Genomic DNA, 23,613 nt, shown 5'->3' on the forward strand with positions numbered 1-23,613 from the left:
ATCCTGCAACAGATGATGGTTGGCAAGATCCCCTAGATTATTAATGTATTTATTACGTAGAGGTCACAACTGAGCTCAAGGCCACATTGTTTTAGGTGCTGTACAGACATAAAATCAGGGACTGTCCCTGCCCTAAAGAGCTTACAGTCTAAATAGATAAAACAGACAAGGGCTGGGGGATAGGAAGTGGTGTTATCCTCATTTTTACAGGTGGGAAACTGAGGCAGAGAGAGACTAACTGACTTGCCCAAGGTTTCACAGGAATTCTGTAGCAGAACTGAGATTTGAATCCAGACCTTCTGCGTCCCTGGCCAGTGCCCGACTCATAAATTGCAAGGCCAGACGGGACCATTGTGATCATGTAGTCTGACCTCCTGTGTAACACAACACACAGAACTTTCCCAAAAGAATTCCTTTGGAACTAAAAAAAAGCAAAATCATCCTTAGCCTCAAGACCAGGCTTCCTCTCTCCCTGATTTCAATTGTCCTAGCAGGAGCAGTGTCCTGTTCCCCACTGAGCAGGCTGTATGTGCAGTGGTGTCACGAAGAGGCAAGTTTGCTCGCCTCCTTGAGACAGGTGTGCATAGATACCTTAATAGATTCTTCTCCCTTCTCATGACATCACCCCAGAGCAGCGGTTCTCAAACGTTAGCAACCCGAGGACACCCATTTTGATTTTAAATTTTTCGCAGACCTCCAAGCCCTCCCGCCCACTCGGTCCCAGGCCCCACCCCCACCCCTCCTCATCCCCACCTCTTTCCGCCCCCTCCCCTGCGTGTGCCCCATCTCCACTCCTCCCCTTCCCACCCAGTGCCTCCTGCACGCTGCGGAACAGCTGTTCCCCAGCGTGCAAGAGGCACTGGGAGGGACGGGGAGGTGTTGATCAGCAGGGCCGGCGGACCCCCTGGAGTACTCTCACAGACCTCAGTTTGAGAAACGCTGCCCTAAAGTATACCCTGTGTATGCAAAATAAATAAATAGGGTACATTCAGTCTTTTGACAGTAAAATAGAGATCACAGCAGACTCTTGGCACAAGATCTTTCTTCCCCCTTTTGTTATCCACCGTTCAAACAAGCTACAGCGTCACTGAAGTGAGAGGGTATGGAGGAAGCCTGAGTTCACACCAGCTGCAAAGCAGCTTTCCTGTTGTACAAGTAACACATTAAAAACAACCGGAGGCACCGTGATTCTTCAGCACAGGCCAGACACCATTTTCCATGTGTGGAACAAGCAAAATAAAACAACTTTTCTACAAACTATCCAAGCCATTTCTCTGAGTAGCACCTGGATCAGAAATGAACACTAGCAACAGATAATTAACCTGTTATAATGGATTTTCTAATCTCCCTTCTCCAGCTGTAATTCAGCATTTCCCTTCATCAGGGAGACTGGGGGGAGGGATAGCTCGGTGGGTTGAGCATTGGCCTGCTAAACCCAGGGTTGTGAGCTCAATCCTTGAGGAGGCCACTTAGGGATCTGGGGCAAAAATTGGGGATTGGCCCTGCTTTGAGCAGGGGGTTGGACTAGATGACCTCCAACCCTGATATTCTATGTGATAATAAAGCAGGGAGGGTTGCTAATCCAATCAGAATCCCATAATAGGCTGGAACATTCCTTACTTTCTTATTTTGAGCTGTAGGTGCCCCCGTATGATTGCCCTAATTCCCATGGTCACCATCCTGTTATTAAATCCAAGCCATGCTGTGGCGGGGCAGAGAGGGGGTGGGCTCCGGTTCACACCAACCCATGAATGTACACAAATGTCAGTGTCTGGGGCTAGGGCTACACTACAGCTTAAGTCAACATCAGTTATGTCGCTCAATGGTGGGAATTAGCCACCCCGCCCCACCCCGAGCAACATAACTTATGCCGATTTAAACACCAGTGTGGATAGTGCATGTCGGCGGGAGAGCTTCGCCCACCGACATAGCTACCGCCACTTGCAGGAGAGCTGTCGGCTTAGAGCAACCGTACCAGCGATCTTACAGCAGCGCTGCTGTAAGCTCTCTAGTGTAACCATAGCCCGAGTGTTACATTACCAGGTTGCTGACCGGCGGGTCTCCTTCCTGCCCCAAGTCTGCAGAGCCGGCAGGTGGTGCTCCCTTTATGTTCTGAACACTGAACAAACATTAGTGACAAAGGGTATTAATCATAGTTAGCTGCAGTCATTGGGACTCTTTCCACTGACATAAATGGGCCAAGAATCAAGACCTGGATGAGCCATCTTTTGGCTAAGGCCTTTCTAGCAGTGCCAAAGGGTTTGAGGGCTTTGTGTGTGTTAACAATGGCCTGGGCTACACACACTAACTTTAACTACAGGTGTTTCTGCATGAGAAAGTTGCACTGGTTTTAATGAAATCTGTCTTAAAAAGGATTTAGTTAAACCAGTGACAGAGTCTGTATAGAGTAGGAAAATGTATGTGTGCTTTCCTGAAAATTTCATTTCTTTGAGTAAAAAAGTCCACAGATCCATTCCAATGGGTACGTCAGCCAGCTTGCAGGCAGACCCAGACTTGTCAGGCCCTGGCAGCTGGGGAATGCCCTGCCCCCTCAATTTCCCTCTAGTTGAGGCTGCTCCCACAGCCAGGGTATTCAAATCTACTTTCCTAACATACCCACTGTGAAATATACTTTGAGAAGAAAGCGCTGCGATTTCTCACCTTGCAGAACTTGGTAAATTCCACCTAATGACAACAAACCCAAATCCTTGGGTGTCAATCGCCACCTCCATTCTGGAGGATCCATTTGTCTCCAAGAAATTTTCAGGTGAGCACCAATACGTTTTGGGGTTTTTTTGTCTTCATCATGCCAAAGGCTACACATCCATGACAATCGGATTTTTGTCGCACTGGGCCTGTAGAGTGGAAGCAGGCTCTTTATCCTCCATCTTCTCCTGAGCACTAAAGCATAGAGAAGATTTCTGCCAAAAAAAAAAAAAGGGGGGGGCATTGGCTAAAGATGACAAATACGTACAATTTTGGTGAATTCGTATATTGATGGCTATGAAGCTGCCTAGCAGATCTCAGTACAGGAGACATGACTTCTCTGCCCTGAGCTGTCAGTGCTCCTAAGGACTGGATTTTGATGCTTAACAGCAGAAGAATATTTCTTGGCTTGACTTGGGGAACGAACACAATGACAGATGTGAGGACCACCCATCTGAATTAAAAGTACAGCACTGGTTCTCATAAACTCATCTGTTTGGAGATAGTGGCTACCTGGAGGTCTGCTCTAATGGGTGGGAAGTGTAATAACCCCTCCTGCAGGAGTTCAAGCTGGGTCCTGTTGTAAGGAGCAGAAAGAGGTTCCAGGTTAAGGCTCTATGGCCTTTTGGGGCTGGAGTAAGTTTTGTAGCTCTAAGGAAGCCTTTAATGTCGGACTTTGTACAAAACTTCCTCAGACACGCGGCTAACAGTAGCCTACAGAGATTTGACCTTTTCGTTTGGACACCTACATTCAGGCCCCCCGGAGGGTACTTAATGCTATGTTTCAACTTATTCAGCATGGTAGTTACACTATGGACTTTGCACCAATCACTAGACCAGGGGTTGGCAACCTTTCAAAGAAGAGAAGCCATTTAAAAATTTTTTTTTGGTCTTTGACCAAAATATTTCAAGAGCCGCATCACACGCAAAGCTACTCGTAGAGTTAGAATTTATCAGCTAATAATAACTGAACACATTCAAGTTATCATTTCTCACCAATACTTTCAATGCAACTAGACTCCAGGTGCTTCAGCGAGGGCTACACCAGACTGCCTACAGCCTGGGTATGTAGCCGCGGTGTTAAACCCTGCTGGCTCCATGCCGCTGCATCTTCACGGATATCTTTAGCCAGAGGAGCTAAATTAAAGCAAGCAGAGCTGCAACCACGCATCTGATTGCAATGTAGGCACACCCCCTGCATTTGTACAGCACCCCCAGCACAGTGGGGACCTGATCTCAGTTGGGGCCTACTGATGTTACGGACATACAAATAAGTTTGGACCCATCTCTCCGGCAAATACTTGCATTTAGATTTGGGTTTGTTAAAATGCATTTGCTACAGGGCCTGCAGTGCCGTGACAGTCCCTCAAGTGAGGCTCTGAATAAGGCCAGTATCCTGGAAGGGGGTCACAGTAAAATGTGTGTGCTCCCTGGGGGCTGAGTGGTCTCTGCCCTGCTGTATCACAGGGTGCCAGGAACTTTGCGTACCCAAGACGACAATAACTACACCCATGCTGCGGTGGATTATGTGCTTATGAGAACCTCACCCTGGCTTTGTATCAGACTCCAAATCCCCTGCATGCAAACGTCCCACCTCTTCTGCTGGGTGCCAGTCTTCCTTGATCACAAAGCAGGGGCTTGGGGTGCGGTGTCTGGGTGCAGGAGGGGGTTCTGACCTGGGGCAGAGGGTTGGGGTGCAGGAGGGGGTGCGAGGTGGAGGCTCTGGCCGGGAGGCGCATACCACAGGTGGCTCCCAGCCGGTGGCACAGCAGGGCTCAGCAAGCTGCCTGCCTGCCCTGGCCCCACGCTGCTGCTGGAAGCGGCCGGCTGCTGGCCCGTCTCTGCGCGCCCCTGGCGGGGGATGGAGGGGGCGTTCCGCACGCTGCCCCCTCCCCCAGCACCGTCCTCACAGCTGCGGGGGCGGTGATTGCAGGCACGGGCAGCATCCAGAGACCCGCTGCCCCCCTTCCCCCAAAGGGCCAGCAGCCGGCCGCTGCTGGGAGTGGCGTGGGGCCGGGGCGGGCAGGCAGCTTGCTGAGCCCCGCTGTGCCACTGGCTGGGAGCCGCCTGTGGTAAGCACCTCCCGGCCAGAGCCTCCACCTCGCACCTCCTCAGAAAACGGCTGCCCGCAAGGGGGCGGCCAAAGAGCCGCATGCGGCTCCAGACCCGTGGGTTGCCGACCCCTGCACTAGACTATGTTCTTTTTCGGATCCAGAACAGCAATCATCACTTCATCCTAATATCCATTTGAAACTTGTCTGGTCCCAGATGGAAGATTGGCTTTGCAGTAGCAGACCTCCCCTGTGGCTAGAGGCAGGGGAAGGTCAAATGTTAGGTGAAGCAGATCGGAGAACCAGGGCCTCTTCGGCCGGGAAGGCCTGCACAGTAGCACGCTGCTCTCTTGTTCTCACATTTTGCATTGTTCTGGGGTGCTGTGGGAGAGGTGGAAAGAAAAAAAATCTCTGCTTTAGGAGAGGTCATTCATTCCAGGGCCTAGCACATGGCGAGGCTACTTTGTGGCTGTGTCCCGATGCAGAGAGGTCAATCACCAGCTCATCCAGTTGGCTTACAGTATATCAGGATATTTCTGGGTACAGGTTACACTCTTCAATCCAATTTCATCTTGATCGGAAGTAGCTGCTGGATGATTTCATTCATGTCATGGCATTTCTACGGGTTGCTTGATATTGGGAATGAAACAAAGCTATTCCTGCGGTTCTTGCACCACTGGGTACTCTCTGTGGACAGTGTCCTGCCACCTTGTTTTGGCCAACAAGACATTTGCTCCCACATTGAAAGAAGCCGTGGCCCCATTCTGGAGCCGAACTCCAGCGTGAGCTAGTTGGGAGTCACGCAGATCGCTGTGAGGCAGCGGAGGGAAGCTGCTGTCTCGCCTCAGCACCCTGCCTGCATTTGTTCTAGGCACCATTTGCAAACATGTATTTTCTCCTGTTATTTCAGGGCAGGGGTGAAAGTAACTTTTAAGGACTTACCGGTATGCCAGAGTCCTGAGCAGGGGGCAAGGCCTCAACCAGAAGGGGCAGGGTCTTTAAAATCCCCGGGCCCTTTAAATCACTGCCAGAGCCCAAGGCCACCACCGCCGCTACCCCTAGGCTCCGATAGCGGGGCTCTGGTGGTGATTTAAAGGGCCCGGGGAGGCTGCCCCCTGCCGGTACAGTCGGCCGTGTACCAGCCCTTGCTGGTACGCTGTACCGGACCGGCTTACTTTCACCTCTGCTTCAGGGACTAACGCACCTTGCCTTGTGACCTCTGTTCCTGTCTATAATGTCCTGTTAGAATTGTAAGTGGACACCTCTGAATAACCTCTACTTTCCCCTGTAGCACTAAGAGAATTGAGCACAGATTCGCCTGAGCAGCTGATCTCAAGGAGTGAACCTCCATATACCCATGAGAAACAGATTTATATCCCACTATCATTTTCAGGGAGAAGGCCTTAAGCCACGGATTGTTAGGTTGAGCGTGACCCATCTGCCCCTCCTTGTTAGCAATGCTTGTGGAGACGCACAGAGCGTGTGGGATGACAGGGCTCATTTTTTCCCCTATAATGCCACTGGAGAGTTTTCCTACTGAAGAGACAGGCTTTAAGGTGATGCCTGCCTGGACCTGGCTCCCTGTGAAGGGCTTGTATAGTGAGGTGGCCGCTCTTCCAGGTAAAAACCTCCCTTATTTAGAAACAGAGCCCCTGAGCACTACAGACCTTTGGTAATTTTACCACGATGTGTTTGGATTGGTGCACACAGAGGAACCTTCTGGCTTTATAGGGTGGAAGGCAGCAGTGGGGAGGGTTAGAAAGAAAGAAAAGTAAGGGGCCAAAAAGCCCTCATAGCGTCTGCTTGTTCTTTCACAGCTGGGCTGCTGTCCATCTTGTCACACCCTGGCCAGCTGAGATGAAGCATGGGAATCTGCAACAGAAGCTGAGGGGAATAACCTGCATACTAGGGAATGGTGACCCACAGCAGCAGGGAAGGACAGCCCAACTCTTTTCCTGTTGTTTAGGTGCGGTAGAAAATCCTTTTGTTCCATCTTCACGAGTACAAAGAGGGATACATATAGCTATAGCTCGTCTAAGGTGGCTGCAGACCTCCTAAGTGTGGTTTCACAGTCCTTTGCCTGATGGAGTCTGACCTTTGCGGGGGAGTATATATTTGATCAAATAATATATATAAAACACCCTAACTCTGGTTTGGACAGCTGCCCTCTTTCCCTGAGGAGGAATCCCATTTGGGGGGGTCTGTGCATGCCTAATGGAATCAGTACCTAGCTGTGGCCTGGGTTTTTTCCCCAGCACTGAGCTGCCAGGCTCCACTCCATGAAGCTGGATGCTTTATTCATTTAGCTCCTTCTGGGGAGTTTGTCCCCATAATTCTGCTTCAGAGAATGGTCCAAAAATATTTCAAGTGACTAGCTGTCACCCTGTCCTCAAAGAGGCTGGGTTTATTGTCTCCCCTCCCCTGCATGGGTTTCTCAAGGAAGGCACTGGCTAGGGCTTCAAGATTGAGTTCTCTTGACCCTCTGCCTTCTCTTGTGCATGGAATCTATTTGGTCTGTTCTTTCAGCAGAGATCCCAGCCTGGGATATCACTAGGGATCAGCTGGAAGGTCTGGGAAGAGGTGATAGCAGGAGGAGAGAGAGCTGAGCTTGAAAGCCCCATCTGTCTCCTCCATCCGTGCCAGGAGATGGCGGCTGAGCTCCACAGGCAGGAGCGAAGGCTCTAAGGACTTGGGCATGAACTTCCGTCTGACACACTTCCCTCATGGAAATGATCTGTTCGTGCCTAAAGGCAGTTTTTCAATCCTGTCTGGCGACTTTCCTGTGAGCAGCAGCCTGACCCCAGAACAGGTTGAGCTCCCCAAGGAGACAGACCCTTCTTTTAACTCTGGCGTTTTTAGCTTAGATCTGTCCCTGAAGCAACACATGCCTCAGAGAAGGGCAAGTGGAACTGTGAGGACAATGTTATCAAAAGGCAGGGACAGCTAGGACCAAATTGTTATTAGGGAGAAGTTTGAAATGCTCCTCCCTAAACCACTACAGCAGGGAGGGGTGGCTGAGTTGCGGACTGCTGGTGAGGCAGATAAAATTAGCTGGAACTTCAGGTGAGATGCAGCCTACTGCCAGTGCCTGATAGATCTGATTCTGCCCCAAGCTACGAGCAGATGGGAATGTCTCAGTCCAATGGCTCTGCGGACCTTATCACATAGAAGGCTTTTGTTTAATTGTAGTTTAAATTGGTAAGGAACTGACCTAACCGATAGAAGGTGCTTTTAAACCAAGCTAAGTGTCTACATGGGCTTGCCTACAATGCTTTTAAGACACTAGCACAAGTTTCCTCTTAGGCAGGAGAGAAATTTAATCCCATGCTAGACATAAGGAAACTCAAGCAGAATGGGTGAAGTCAACAGGCGCTTTGCCCTAACTTTGATGACTGCAGAACTGGGCTCTAACACCTAAATATTCAAAACTGACTCCTGGTTTGGAGTGCCCAACTTGACACTTTTATAGGTTTTGATTTTCAGAGGGTGAATGTTTAGCACTTTCTGAAAATCAGGTCCCTTTAAGGGGTGTCTCAGGTTGGGTTCTCAAAAATGGTAGCCCCCCCAAAATTACTGTTTACTTTTGAGAAGTTGGCCCTAGCTAACTTGCCCAGAGGTTAGGGGGCAGCCAGGATGAGAACTGAGGAATTCTTAGCTTTCACTTTTGTACTCTATACTGGCTGCTCTCCTACCCATAGATTGCAGTTGAAGACCACAATACATTTAACACTGTTTAGTCATCTGTCTTTAATGGGAGGAATTGTTTTTTGTTTTAAATGGGGCTAGGTGATGTCACGGGCTTCTGCATGAATACTTAGTAGCTTTCTAACTTTTGTAAAGGCACTAAATTAATGAATTCCTAACTTACCCTGTGTCCTACTAAACCAGCTTACTGGTTGGAAGTAACTGTCCGATGCTAATTATCCATTAAAAAGATGTCTCCCCTTCACATAGGCAGGGTACTGTACCTCAGGGCAGAGGCTTACCTTTAGATTAAGGACAGTCACTAGCCTTCTGTCCCTGACCTTGAGCAGGTACAGTGTTGTGGGAAATCTACGCCTGGCATATCTGAACATATAGCTGTCCAGCAGACAGGGTTGTGAAAGTTTATGCTCAAGGTAGCCCAAATAGATCAGCCCCTCCCTTAACTTCAAAATTGCCACTATTTTCATAACACCAATCAGTGCCTGAAGGTCCCTTGAAGCAAGCAATTATTGGTCCAATTGCTGCTCTGGTGTTTCTACAATATGGTGCAAACAAGGGAGTACATACAAAAGAATGATGTTTGCAACAGCCTCGTTAGGATATAAGATTGAGTATACCTTAAGCTGACACCTTCCCTGAACTAATTAATAAGGTTATTGGTCTCTCCAAGTCCCACCTCAAGACTTCTGCCACAGTGCCAACAAGAAATTAGCCAAGCAACTGGTGAGAAGTCTTTATGTAATTAGAAACAATATGCAGACTGGAGATTAAAGTGTGCATGAAAAGTTCACACAGGTGTGTATATCCCTTGTCCCCACTACTTCGGAGACTGTAAGCTGTTCAGCACCGATTCTGTACAAACAGGTATATGCAGTTCTTATCACGCTGCAGCACCCTCTGCGGGTACTTGTTTATATTATGGTAGCAATGCATAAAATGAACAAAATGTGATGTATGGGTTGGAAAATAGCAGGTTTTTTTAAAATTGGTTGACATTATCCTTTCAAAATTAGACTATCTGCAGGTACCTAGCCAGGCTAACAGTCTCCCATGTGCTCACCTGGCAAACCACCTCTGCATCTTTTAAGCAAAGATTTAGTGATTTGTGTCGCTGCAGACAAAAACAAGGCTCGTGCCTGATAGAAATTTTTTTATTATTGAACAGATGAACTAAAATAAGCCAACAATATAATTTTATGCCAACAGCCATCTCTCTATCACAGCCGGTGACTGACCCAGTGCACCCTTCTCCCCCTGACCCCCTTTTCTATGGGAAGTTAATGGTGGTGGCTCTTACAGACCCCAGTGATCTCACTACTATTATTTCTGGATGTGTGCCTGGGACGGGAGGGGCAAGGAAACAAGTATACGTATTTTGTTGGAGCAACAAGCAGAAAGCCTTGTGGATCCTCTTGCAGGTTCATAGACAGATGAAGCATCACACCCACTACATTTGTAGCAAGCCCCTACCGCTACTACAGTCAAGCCAGGCATCTCTTCTTCCCATTCCAAGCCAGCAAAGGGCAAGATGCAATTGACTGGGGACTCTATGTAAAACTGGGAGGGGGAGTCTATGTAAAAACCAAACCCCAAAACAAAATCTGCATTTAAGCCACTTCAGAGTAAAAGTCACTTCTTATAACATAATATATATTTTTAAAATGGCAGTACCACCATCCTAGAAAGACAGAAGGGCTTGCACTCAAGACTGAGGGAAAAAAGACCAAAAAAAAAGAACAGCAGCCCAACTCAAACACATGGTTCTTCTCTAAAAACAGCATTCGTCAGCCATCTGACAGGGGGAAAAGAAAGAAGGAACAGGAGAAAACAATAAAATAAGATTGGTGCAACTTCTCACCAGATGGTGCATTAACAAAAGCTCCGTACAGTCCCACACGACTACACGTCCTGTGGTGGCAGCATAATTTCTTAAACTTTCATCGCTGTGTATGTCTGTATATATATATGCACATATACACACACACATACACACACACACATATATATAGAATATATAATATTGTTTTTATGTTAATGTTAGTTTTGCTCCAGAGGAAGGCTCATCTCTCCTTCACATGGTTCTGTGCTCCTGCGCAGCTGTTGCCACTCCCATTACTACTGCTCCCGCTGCTGCAGAGGATCTCCGTGAGGTCATCCATGATGGTGGTTTCTTTAGGGTCCACCAGGTTGAACTCCCTGATGAATAGGATGAAGTGTGTGTAGAGTGTATTTAAGTGTCCATGCAGCTCCAGTGCCAAAGTCTCCTTAAAGTGGGAGGAGTAGATGTGGGCCAGCACATGGAACAGATACTTGCAAATCTTCTTTACTAAGGACTCAAAGGAGTTGGGGAATTCTTTGCCTGTGAAGAGGAGAGAAAGAAAACCTGAGACACGCACGTAGTGCTAGGTGATCAAATCCATCGTTTCAGCCGAAGGGAAGCATCTGTCCCTGCCAATGTACAGACTGGTGCAACTTACTTCTTTTTAAAAGGCAGGATATTGTCTTTAAAGCTGTAATGGAGAAGTAGGATTTAACTGGATGGAGCCCATCAGTCAACACTGCCATTGCTTATTCCCCTTCCAGGGCTGCCAACTCTTGCAAGTTTATTAGGAAGCAAACACCCACCCAAATTTATTGTTTTTAATATCTCAATTTTGGGGGCCACAACTCCAGTGAAACCTGGCAGACAACTCCTCATCTGCCTGCCTGTTCACCCTCCTCAGTTGTAACCACACTTCTGCTCCACCCCCCAGGTTTTCAGTCCACACGTCTGGGTCTGGGCCTAGATGCTGCTGCAAGTACCCGCAAGCTGGGGGATCCATTCGTAGGTGGAGTGGGAACTAAAGAAAGTTCCATACCTGTACCATATTGCACAAATCTAGGCCCTGGTGTGTGTGCAGTACAGGTATAAAGTCCTCTACAAAGTTATCCACTGCAAGATTTACCATGTACTGCATAATCTAGAGGCACTAATTTAACTCGTGATATTAGGATTACTTAGTCCTAGACAATAGTACTTTTCATAGCCTGATGACACGCTGCAGTAGGATCTGCACTGCTACAAAACAAGTCTGGACAAACTAAATTTAGATTGCATACTGCCCTGTGGACAGGCACCTGAGTGCCGTGTCCAGAGTCGTGCACCTAACCCAAGATGGAAAAATTATTTTCTTTTTAACAGACTCCTCAGTTTCCTTGTTAATAGCACCAACCAACAGGAGAAACAGATTTGCCCTCTCAGGTTGCTACACAGCTATGTTCCTCTGATGGCTTGGCTCCCTAATGCACTCTGGGGAGAACACATGCAGAATTAGAAACATACGCACACTCCAATTAAAGTGCAGGACACAACTGCTGTTTGATGGCACTCATGAGGAGGTCAGTTTTCATTTTCATCCTAACATGCACCCAGGATTTAGGTGCAGACCAGACCAGCAGTCTGGCCTTCACCATCATCATGATAGTAGTCAGATTATATTCAGCGCTGTTCAAACATCCAGGGACAGCAAACATACATGTAGGGGAGGACTTAGGACAGTCATACGTGCAACTTCTCATTTGGCTCCTTTGTGACAGCCATATTTGCTTGTGAAGTAGACCAATATGAGATCCTGATGACCCCTGTAATAACTAAATTAAAAAATTTCATAGGCAAAAAGGGGTTAAGGAACTGGCTTAGCTAGGAGCTAGTGATTTGATTGCCAGAATGATATTCTCCCCCCTACATGCCTCTGGTCCACATTCAGATGCTTGTTATTACTCAGCTAGTAGCTCCACACAACATTTCTATGTAACAGCGAAGTCTCTCTCTGGGGGCTGAAGCAGCTGTTTAGTTCTTGATTACATCCATCCCCCAGTGTGCTGGCCATTCTAGTGTACAGGTTCCATGATGAATACAAGGGGACTGTTCCCCCCACCCCCATAATAATCTAGTTAATCACATCTAGAAGGTACAGTAATTCTTTCAGATTCTGTACATTGTTGAGGCCTGGCTATATTGCTAAGATTGCATTTTTCCTTACATTTCAAGTCGTAGATGGGTTTATTGATTCACCACTCAGTAAGACACAGATATGGAATAAGGTGGCAGGTACATCACTTTCTACGGAGTGGGGGAGGAGGGGAGTTCAGACTAAAGAGGCAAAAGCAACCCAAACTCTCCCCACCACCCTGCGTAGAAAGTTGCTTGTTTTTTGTTTTTTTTAAATAGTTGTAGAAAGAGGTTGTTTCATAGCCTGCAGCTGCCTGCTAACCGGTTCATCCCCTTTGAAGTTCCAGTGCTCCACTGGCAATGGTGTGAAGGGATTACAGAGGTCAGATGCTGGTGCTATCCAAACAGGCGTGAAGGTGGGCTCTACCTCCGTGAGCTCACAAATAATTTCCCCCCTCTGAAAACTGGCTCCTCCAGAATAACTCAAAAGGACTTTGGGTAGGTCCACAGTTACGGTGGCCTGTAGAGAGTACAGACACTACACACCCAGCATGGGTGTAAATACAGCGTAGGTGGTGAGGTATTTTTTCGGTGAGTTGAATAGACGGGCCAGATCCCTTAGGGTATGTATCCTACATGCCCAAGCAGTGCCTGCCACGTCTACGCTGCTATTTTTAGCAGTGTGGTGTCCTGCTGCCAGAGCTTTTCCCTACCCCAGTGAAAGACTCTGGCAGTGCGGAAAGGCTCTTTCTAAGGGACACAATGGGGAAAAGTCCCAGCAGCTCCTTGCTGGCAGTCTCCCCCTGCCAGAGCTTTTCACTGCCACGTGTAGCTACACATACCCTACATGCCACTACAACTGTGGACAGGGCCTAAGGGAGTGGAAGAAGATGGAAAGACCTGCTGGTTTGGCAAAAAGGTGGCTCTGCAAATCTCTAGGAGTTCATGGTTTCCTTTTCTCTCCTAGGGTTAAGCTACGTGCATTGTGTGTTAATGATTTAACAGTTCCACAGTCCTTAGTCTGCAGAACGCTTGCTGGTGATCTGCACAGAAAGCCAGGTAGCAGAGTGGTAACGCCAACTCCTTACTTCCAGCTACTTGTTCAGTGAAGTAACTACTTCATTGCAATTAAGAACCTAGATCCCTGTTAAAGCAGCTGGAAACAGGGAGGCCCATCCTCGCTGCTGCACAAGGAGGAGTGGGGGTGACTGGAGCCACCAACATAACAATTAGCAGTAAACAAATGCTTTTCAAATATCACTTGTCTAGGTAGGCAACTGATGTTTCCACAGCAATGTTGTGCAGCTGTGAATGGGAGGGGAGGTGTCCCCAGCACTATCCAATCTGTTTATAGAACGTGAACCATGTATTGAGAAGCCCTGTAAAAAGTGAACACACTTTTCCTGGATTAACCATGGGACTATGGGTTTTCTGTGACTCTACGGATGCAGTGTTTATTTCCTGCTACCTCACAGGCTGTCATCTGTCCCCTCTTCTCCGCCTGTGGCACACAACACTTCAGTTTCCTAAGGGCTAAAACGCTTTGTTCGAACCGGAATCATTGAGCTAAACTTTGAGGTATTTGGGCAAAATGTGATGGCCTGTGATACTGGATAATGTAATAGTCCCTTCTGGCTTTCAAGGCTATGAAAATAGGAAATAATGGGATCAATTTGTCCCGTTGTCTCCTGCAATACTGTTACTAGATCCAAGCTCTGGGAGAGTGTGCAAGGAAAGGTGTGAAAAAGGAAAATGCTCATCATAGTAGCACACCAGGAGAGACTGAAGGATTGTGAGAATCAGGGTGACAACCCTGATGCACATGGCAAAGATAAACAGGCCATATTCATCACTGGAGTAACCCCACTGCAATTCAGGGATGAATCAGGCCCAGTATTCTTTCCCTCCAGTCAAAATGCTTTTGTAACGAAAAAACGGCTTTAGAAGTTTTGCTCTAGCTTTTCAAAACATTCATATTTGGGTTTAGACCAAGCATGCAAAATTTCAGCCCAGAAAGAAAGAATTAGCAAGTTCAGAGTAATAAATTAAGAATAGACAGCACAAATGAAGTACACTTCTGCACCGTTAGTGCAGCGTTTGTGACTTCTGGATGATGAACACCCCTTTCAGAGAGAGAGAGATCAGAGGACACTTCTCCCAGGAGCAAACATACCATATTTTGTAGGAAAGACATCCTCGTCCGTCACTAGCTTCTGCACCGAACTCATGACAAAGTCAACGTACTGAGGGGCCGTGCACTTTATCTTCTTTCCCCGCTCATCATACCAGTAGTACTGTCTGTGGAGAGAATTGCCAGTGTTGTGTGTTACACTTAGGACCCTCAGCTTGATTTACAGCACACTTATAAAAGTACACAGGCACATGCTTCTGGCCAAGTAGCTGAACACTCTAAACTATAAGAACTTCAGCAGCAGCAGATAGATTTCTTCTTTTTTAAAAAGGACACTTACAGATATACGTTGATGTCAAACTTCCCCCAAAACCCAATGCCTGGCAAGAGACAACATTTATTTTTTCAAGCTGTTTGGGCTTTTAAGCGAGCCAACAACATTACTGAAGTACAGGCCATGGATTCCTATAGCGACTCACTTCAGAATGGTTTCCTAGATAGGAAGTCCGGACACTATCTCCTTTATAAAAGCAGTACAGAACTTTCCATTTACCGTTCCGCTTCTGCCAGTGAGCTCACTCAATGCTGTCAGCAGCACTAGCAACACCGACAACTTGCAAAGGAAAGTCCTCCATAGGTCAAGCCCAGAATGGAGGCCTGTATCACCTGAGTGTTACTTTCCCCGAGCAGGACAAATCCACAGAAAAGGGCTAAAGAGAATGCCAGGAGGCAGCTTTGTTAAAGCAGGCTCTCACAGTTCTGTTCCCAGCTTTGACGGTGACATATTGTGAGGTTTGGGTAAGTCACTTACCCTCCATGTGCCTATTTTCCAAAACATTTTGAGGGCTAATGATACCCACCACACTGTACAGCTTAATTGTTGGCGAAGTGCTTTAGAAAGCCTCCGATGGAAAGCACTAGAAGTGCAAAGTGCTTGGTAAAGCACAGCCACATGACTGTTAAATAAAGTACTTTGTCAATTATACTCTGTGACCCTCCCAATGCTTTAAACAAAATTACCAGAACTGGGGAGGAGGGACTCTAGGCCAGTGGCTCTCAAACTTTTTTTTTTTAACTGGTGACCCCTGTCACATAGCAAGCCTCTGAGTGCGACCCCCCGTTATAAATGAAAAATACTTTTTTATATATTTAATACCATTATAAATGCTGGAGGCAAAGTGGGGTTTGGGATGGAGGTTGACAGCTCGCGACTCCCCATGCAATAACCTCGCAACCCCCAGTTTGAGAACCCCTGCTTTAGGCCAACACAATGTTAATTCAGTGTAATAACATTTGCTGTCAGGAGATGGCACCATAATGCTAGGTACCCAGTTTTGGTCTCCCTCCAGTACCTGCTGCATTTCTTTATTAACTAGCATAACAGCTTAGTCCATCTTCAATCTAATTTTTGGGCAAATGTTAGAATCCCTTCTGCATCCCCCTTCATCTAACCCCGTGTCTGCATTTACATTCTCCACTCACTATGAACTCTACCATCTCTCCCCCAGCACTGTGGAACATGTGAATGATCTGTTTCAAGGGGCATGGGACATGCAAACTGTTTCCAAGAAAAGGTAACAAGTATAATTAAAGTTTACTAGCCCCTAACCATATCAATTAACAGCGGCCTTCAAATATATCCATTCTTAATATAGAACAGGAAATTTTAAAAAAGAACCACAGATACAGCAGAACCTCAGAGTTACAGACACCTCGGGACTGGAGGTTGTTCCGAACACTGAAATGTTCATAACTCTGAACATGAGGGTGGTTCTTTCAAAATTTACAACTGAACATTGGCTTAATACAGCTTTGAAACTTCACTAGGCAGAAGAAAAATGCTGCTTCCCCTTTATTTTTTAGTAGTTTATGTTTAACACAGTACTGTACTGTACTTGGCTTTTTCCCCCCTGCTGCCTGATTGTGTACTTCTACTTCCAAATGAGGTGTGCGGTTGGCGGGTGTTTGTAACTCAGGTTCTACCAGCTCCCTTCCACCAAACAGAATGATTAGAACCATTGAAATGTAGGGCTGGAAGGGACCTCGAGAGATCATTTAGTCCAGCCTCCTGCATCTAGGCAGGACAAAATATACCTAGACTGTCCCTGACAGGCGTTTGTCTAACCTGTTAATCTCTAAAGACAGGGATTCCACAACCTCCCTTGGAAGCCTAGTCCAGTGCTTAACTATCCTTATAATTAGGAAGGATTTCCTAATATCTAACTTAAATCTCCCTTGCTGCAGATTAAGCCCATTACTTCTTGTCCTGTCCCCAGTGGACACAGAGGACAGTTGATCACCAACCTCTTCGTAGCAACCCTTAACATATGTGAAAATGATCAGGTCTCCCCAGTCTTCTTTTCTCAAGACTAAACATGGCTAGTTTTTTTTGTTTTTTTTTTTTTAAACCTTTCCCCTCGTAGGTCAGGTTTTCTAAACCTTTTATCACTTCTGTTGCTGTCCCTTGGAACTCTCTCCAATTTGTTCAAATCTTAAAGCGTGGTGCCCAAAACTGGACACAGTGCTCCAGCTGAGGCCTCACCACTGCAGAGGACAATTACCTCCCGGGTCTTCCATACAACACTGCTCTTAATATACCCCAGAATGATATTAGTCTTTTTCGCAACTGCATCACTTTGCTGACTCATATTCAATGTGTGATCCGCTGTAACTCCCGGATCCTTTTCAGCCATTCTACCACCTAGTCTGACATTCCCCATTTTGTAGCTGTGCATTTGATTTACAATTATAATCATTAAAAGGAGTGAATCTGAATTCTAATAATAATTGTGATAAAGTAGTGTTTATTACTGATTTATATTATGGTAGCACCTACAGGCCCCAACCAAAATCAGGGATCTACTGTTCTAGGTGCCGTACATGTATTTGTTAAGAGACATGCCCAAAAAACTACACTCTGAACAGCCAAAGGGTCGGAGAAAGAAAGCATCCCCATTTTACAAATGGGAAACTACAATAGAAATTAAGCATTTTGACCAAGGTCACAACAAGAGACTTGGTTTCATATTCCTTAGTCATCCTTTAGGAGTGAAAGACTCAGTTCTGGACACTCCTCAGTTATCATTAGAGGGCTTGTCTTCACTACCAGTGTAAGTTGACTTAAGTTACGGTACTCCAGCTAGCTACGTGAATAACGTAGCTGGAGTTGATGTAGCTTAGGTCAACTTACCCTGGTGTCTTCTCCCATCAACTTACCTCAATCTTCTCAGGGAGCTGGAGTACCGGGGTCGACCGGAGAGCACTCTGTGGTCGATTTAGCGGACCTTCACTAGACCCATTAAATCGACCCCTGCTGCATTGAGGCAGCAGCGGAGGTAATGAAGACCAGCCCTAAGTGTAAGAAATTGATTGAATTGGTGTCTCTCCCATTTCATACTTCAGGATGGGCAGGGCTTGCCAGGCAGAGTAGAAACCACCAGCCAGTATTGTTTGTGCATCTGAATTGGCCAGGGATATTTTTCCTCACGCCAAGGATCAAGCACAGTCCTTTTGCACACCTGCCCAACTACTGAACTCTCTTAGCTGTCTTCACTGGACCAGGGAGATGTGTTATCTGACATTCCTCAGAAAAGTCACTTTTTGAAAAGCATTAAAAGGAGATTAGTGCTGTATCCCTAGGCAAACTATTGCTTCACTACAAAGTTGAACCACCTATGTTATCACTAATCCCTGATAAAGTGGGTGTAATGTCCACCCAAGAACACTCACTCATATCTTCGCTAAGGAGCTAGGAAGACTACATGACAGATGCTGTCTGCCTGCTATGTGCAGAAAAATCTGCATTCAACTGGAAGGATGTGGGGTCACAGGCTGGAAAGTAAAGTTCCATGTGTACACCAACCATGTGCACAGAACAGTCTCGAAACAATTTAAGGAAAACACTGATTTCAAGATTAAGGCGCAACTGAAAGGTTTGTTCTATTAACAATGAGTTTGTTTTCATTGTCCCAAATGCTCTTCTAGAAAGACTAAGGACACTGTTCATGTCCCCAGTGCTAATTAGAAAAAGGAAACCTCATGAGGTTCTCTTAGTGGCTGTTGTATTCTGCTTGACTGTAATACTTCAGCCTTCACTGCTACTGTTCTCCATTACAGAACTGCAGTTTCAACAGAGGCTAGCAGTGTCAGTGAACAGAGGAGGAGAAAACGAGGGTAAAAAAATTGTAGGATTTTCCTCAATTTGCAGGAAGTTATCAAGACTTCTGCAGACAGCTTTTTGTTTTAATACACTTATTCACTGCATGGTGCTAGTCATTCATATCTTGTTCATAGTTACCTAAAGCAGCATTATTGACTCTAGAAGAGCACAAGAAGGCATGTTCAGGCAGAAAAGCACCAGCTGCAAGTTGCTGTGAAGTCACACTAGGTGTCTAAGACTCACACTTATATGCGGCCTCATTCTTGCACTCCAGAAGGACTGTTCCCCACCACCACTTTTAATTCCCTTAAAAATAGTCAGTATGCTTGCAATAAACAATGGGTTGGATCCTGAGCTGCACCAAGCACACGTCACTTACCAGAAAGCCAATCTGTCCCAGGTTCAAGTTACTGCAGCCACAGAATTGGCGCTAACTTATGCTGGCCCACAATTGCTGGAACACATTGTGCTTTAGCTTCACTTTTCCGCCTTGGAACACCCGTGTGCCAAGAGGGAGGAGCAGCTGGTGGAGAGCTGGCTATGCCAGCTTTACACCAGCAGAGGATTCTCCCATGCTGCAGAAATCCACAGCTGCCCAGTAAGAGCAACTCCAAGTGCTCTGTGCAGCACAAAGGATTCTGAGGAATCTGGCCCTATTTTAAAAATGGTGTTTGAACCATGCAGAGGGAACAGTGCTTAAAAGAAAAGTGTTAAGACCCTTTTGATGCTGCCCTGATTTGTGCATGATGTTGACAGGGTTAAAGAAACTGTACATGTCTTGGGGACAGAGACACGAGGTGACACAAACCTTCGGTGTCACCTCTACAGATTTCACTTGGCAAGCGAGTGATCGGCAGCAAGGTTTGTTGGTGCTTTAAAAAGAAGCTGCAACTGCCACAGAGGAGAATAAAATTCAGAGGAGAAATTCCAAAAGGTTCAGTTATGCACAAAGAACCCTGATCACCTTCCAGCTCAGACAGGAGACAGGAAAGTCCTGCTTTGAACAGTGCATGGAGATCTTGGAGTCAGTGTGGATAGTTCTCTGAAAACATCCACTCAATGTGCAGCGGCAGTCAAAAAAGCGAACAGAATGCTGGGAATAATTAAGAAAGGGATAGATAATAGGACAGAAAATATCATGTTGCCTCTATATAAATCCATGGTACGCCCACATCTTGAATACTGTGTGCAGATGTGGTCAGCCCATCTCAAAAAAGGTTCAGAAAAGGATAACAAAAATTATTAGGGGTATGGAATGGCTGCCATATGAGGAGAGATTAATAAGACTGGGACTTTTCAGCTTCGAAAAGAGACGGCTAAGGGGAGTTATGATTGAGGTATATCAAATCATGAGTGGTGTGGAGAAAGTAGTTAAGGAAGTGTTGTTTACTCCTTCTCATAACACAAGAACTAGGGGTCACCAAATGAAATTAATAGGCAGCAGGTTTAAAACAAATAAAAGGAAGTATTTCTTCACACAAGGCACAGTCAACCTGTGGAACTCCTTGCCAGAGGATGTTGTGAAGGCCAAGACTATAACAGGGTTCAAAAAAGAACTAGATAAATTCATGGAGGATAGGTCCATCAATGGCTATTAGCCAGGATGGGCAGGAATGGTGTCCCTACCCTGTGTTTGCCAGAAGCTGGGAATAAGCGACAGGGGATGGATCACTTGATGATTACCTGTTCTGTTCATTCCCTCAGGGGCACCTGGCACTGGCCACTGTCAGAAGACAGGATACTAGGCTAGATGGACCTTTGGTCTGACCCAGTAGGGCCGTTCTTATGAAAGAGAGCCAATCTGACAAAAAGGACACAGAGAAGTGCTTGAAGACTATGGTAAATTTACACAGTGCCTAAGAAGCCTAAGTCCTATTTACAAAAGTCAATGAAAGTCATGCACCTAAGTCACTTCTGAAAAGGGAATTTAGGCTCCTAAGTCACTTGCATGTTTCTGAAATTTCCCCCAATACGCCAAATTTTGGCTACCCCTGTGCATATGCACCTGACTGAATTCAGTACTGGGACTATGAAGAAGTTGTCTGTCCTAATAGGGTCATTAGTGACTTATGATGGCAATTCCAGTAGAGTGGACAAAGCAAAAAAGTCAGATTGGAGCGAAAATGTTAGGTGAAAGGGAGTCAAAACACTAACCGTAGGCAGGCCACTTCAAGGGCTTATATATAAAAAAAATAAATAAAGTGGGGGACATTAAGGCCAGAAGGGACCATCATGATCATCTAGTCTGACCTCCTGCAAATCGCAGGCCACAAAACCTCGCCCACTGAAAGTCAATTGGATTTAGGCCCTGCCTACATGCGATGGGAAGGACTATAGCAGGAATCAGCACACTAGAACAGCAGTCCTCAACTAGGGGTTTGGGGGGCCGTGAGCAGGTTTCAGGGGGTCCACCAAAATAAACCAGAGAGCAAAACAGTCGTTACTCGCTGGGGCCCAGGGCAAAAAGCAGAAGCCCGAGTCCTGCCGCCCATGGCTGAAAGCCAAGGCCAGAGCGACTTAGCTTCAACGGGGCCCCCTGTGGTGTGGGGCTCTAGGCAATTGCCCTGCTCATTACCCAAATCTACTGGATATGCAGAAAAACAGTTGTTGTGGCACAGGTGGGCCATGGAATTTTTATAGCATGCTGAGAATCCTTGCACTAGAAAACCACACGGCAAAGTTACTGGAGTACCTTTCATCCTGCTAATCAACATCTCCTTTACAAGGAGACAAGCTTTCTCTGTCCACTGATTAACCGGTTTCCTAGCTTTTGGACAATTATCCTCATTTTTGTGTGGGGGAGATTTATCACTCCACATTCCAGACTGCTTTCAAAATGTTCAGAAAGCTCGTATTTCTTGGGTAATTGGAGCTACGTTCCCTCTTGGTAATCATTAGTAGCAAGGTCCTCTTTTTGAGCCTGCTACTGGAAGTTACCCTGCTGTTAATTTTCACATCTGAAAAAAGTATCCTTTATAACTTCATACACGCCATCTTCATGAATGCAGGAGCGCCTCTCAAATCCCCTCCCTGAAACAGGGTCAGCGTGAGCTGTTAATACACAACTCTGGAGTCTTCTGAAGTGCCACAGTATAGGCAGCAATCACCTATTTGGCATTACATAGCAATATGTTGCAATCATTACGAGTCATTTTAATAGAGAGGCCTGTGTTTGCCGTGGATAATCTTTATAGCTGCTGGTGTGCTAACACATTAACGACTGTTTTGTTTTCCCCTTGAAAACCCATCTTCACTACAGATTGAAGAGATCTCAAGAAGCATAACGGAGAAGGGGGTGGGATTATCAGTGTATGTATGGGGTGGAGGGGGGGGGAAGAGGAAGAGAGGGAGGAGGAAACTACAGGAGTGCATCTGCTGGAGCTCTCAGATTCCCTCATGTCAATCTCTCAGTCAAGAGCAGCAGGTTGCAGTAAAGCCCCATTTTAAAATGGCTACTTTCAGCCAATTGCATTTTCCTCTGCGTCATGAACAGGTTAAAGCATGCTCTCAATGCTCTCTTTCACACCTGACAGATAGCCAGCCTTAAAAGATTTGATCACTCCTAGAGCGGGAAAAGACACAAAACCAGAACATTTCCTTTGCCCTTTGAGAAACTTCCACTTGTGCCCTCTATGTCCAAGAGCTGAGGCAGACAATGGCTCACATCAGACCGGAGGTTATCTGTCAAATGGTCTGGTGCCCAGTTCACATTCCAACCACAGAGAGGGACCCCTGAGGTTTTTACTATTCTTCTTTTATCCTTCCTGCCTTCTATAGACTCCCATCAGCTTTCCCAGATTACACCGTTTTACTTTCCGCTCCTCCCCTACAAGACCCCAAACAAGGTATTTTCCTTCTGCACTATGACCTTGCTGCTTTTCTGACTGAGCTGGTTTTCCAAGAGGTCATCTCTCCTTTATTGAATCAGCAGGATTTCCCCCTCCCTCCACTGTTTCCAGGAAAGGTGTGCACTTGTCATGTCCTTAACAGATCATAAGGAGATCCTTCCTTACTTCCCTGTCTAACCGCCTCCAAATCCCACACACCCACCCCACCAAGTCTAGAGGCTCTGTTGGAGCAGTCCAAGCAGTGAACACATGCAGGCTGTCACTTACGTATTGCACACTGCCATGGTCTGACACGACTCTCCTGTGCAAAATTCTGAGATTGTACTATACTGTAAATTGATATGGTGGAAGAAGGTCGTTGCTGAAAAAGACAGACAGGAAAAATAAAAATTTTAGAGATGTAAGCTACTTATCAGAACACAGACAGGTAATACACAAATGAACAGGTAAAGCGGACTAACACTCCTGAACTTGGAGATCTTAATGTTACAATGTACTGACTTAAAATCAGAACTCAAAAGCTGCTCAAGATACAAATATGAGTGTGGTGTCTGACTAAACCCAAATGACTGTTTGCACACCTAACAAAACCAGCATGCAGTTTAAATTAATCTCTCATAATTAGCACACACAGCTAAGAAATAAACGTGACTGGGTGTGACTGAAGGTTAGGACTGGCAGAGCTATCTGAGTAGCAGCAGGTGGTGTTGCAGGTCAGAATAGAGATGCAGTGGGGAACGTACATAGCATATAATTTTTAGTCAGCCACTTCTGTGAGTACTACCTTTGAGTAAACTTTAAAATTCAAAATAACTCCACCATGGCTAGAAGGGGAGATGGAGAGAGAAAGAAAATCCAGCTAAAAGACTTCTAGGTTTACCTTAAAAAACAAACAAACAAAGGAACTTTACTGGGACTTGCCTGCAAGTCAGGGTCTTACAAAATGTTTTTGGAAGACCAGTGCCTCCAACAGTCAAACTTGCTGAACCAGCAGTTTTAACAGATCCTCCAAAAGGAAAATGAGGGTCCTCAGAGAGACCTCAAAAAAGTTTAATGTCCTCACCAATGTCACAATGAGAGGG

At 46.2% G+C, this 23,613-nt stretch overlaps 2 protein-coding genes across 10 annotated transcripts in view; one reads left to right on the plus strand and one right to left on the minus strand.

Moving 5' to 3' along the window:
* BRSK2 (BR serine/threonine kinase 2) overlaps positions 1 to 23,613 on the plus strand; it is a 485,481-nt gene that overhangs the window by 446,194 nt on the left and 15,674 nt on the right. The window lies entirely within an intron of this gene.
* Positions 9,598 to 23,613, minus strand: part of MOB2 (MOB kinase activator 2) — a 166,453-nt gene continuing 152,437 nt past the window's right edge. For all 9 annotated transcript variants that reach the window (XM_073347215.1, XM_073347216.1, XM_073347220.1 and 6 more), the window contains 3 exons: positions 22,799 to 22,892; positions 14,567 to 14,691; positions 9,598 to 10,821 (listed from right to left, as the gene is read on the minus strand). In XM_073347215.1, coding sequence (XP_073203316.1) covers positions 10,523 to 10,821; positions 14,567 to 14,691; positions 22,799 to 22,892 — 518 coding nt within the window. In that variant the 3' untranslated portion in view covers positions 9,598 to 10,522. The remainder of the gene's footprint in view (positions 10,822 to 14,566; positions 14,692 to 22,798; positions 22,893 to 23,613) is intronic.

The sequence above is a fragment of the Lepidochelys kempii genome, chromosome 6 (genome assembly GCF_965140265.1).
Source record: "Lepidochelys kempii isolate rLepKem1 chromosome 6, rLepKem1.hap2, whole genome shotgun sequence".
Lineage (NCBI taxonomy): Eukaryota > Metazoa > Chordata > Testudines > Cheloniidae > Lepidochelys > Lepidochelys kempii.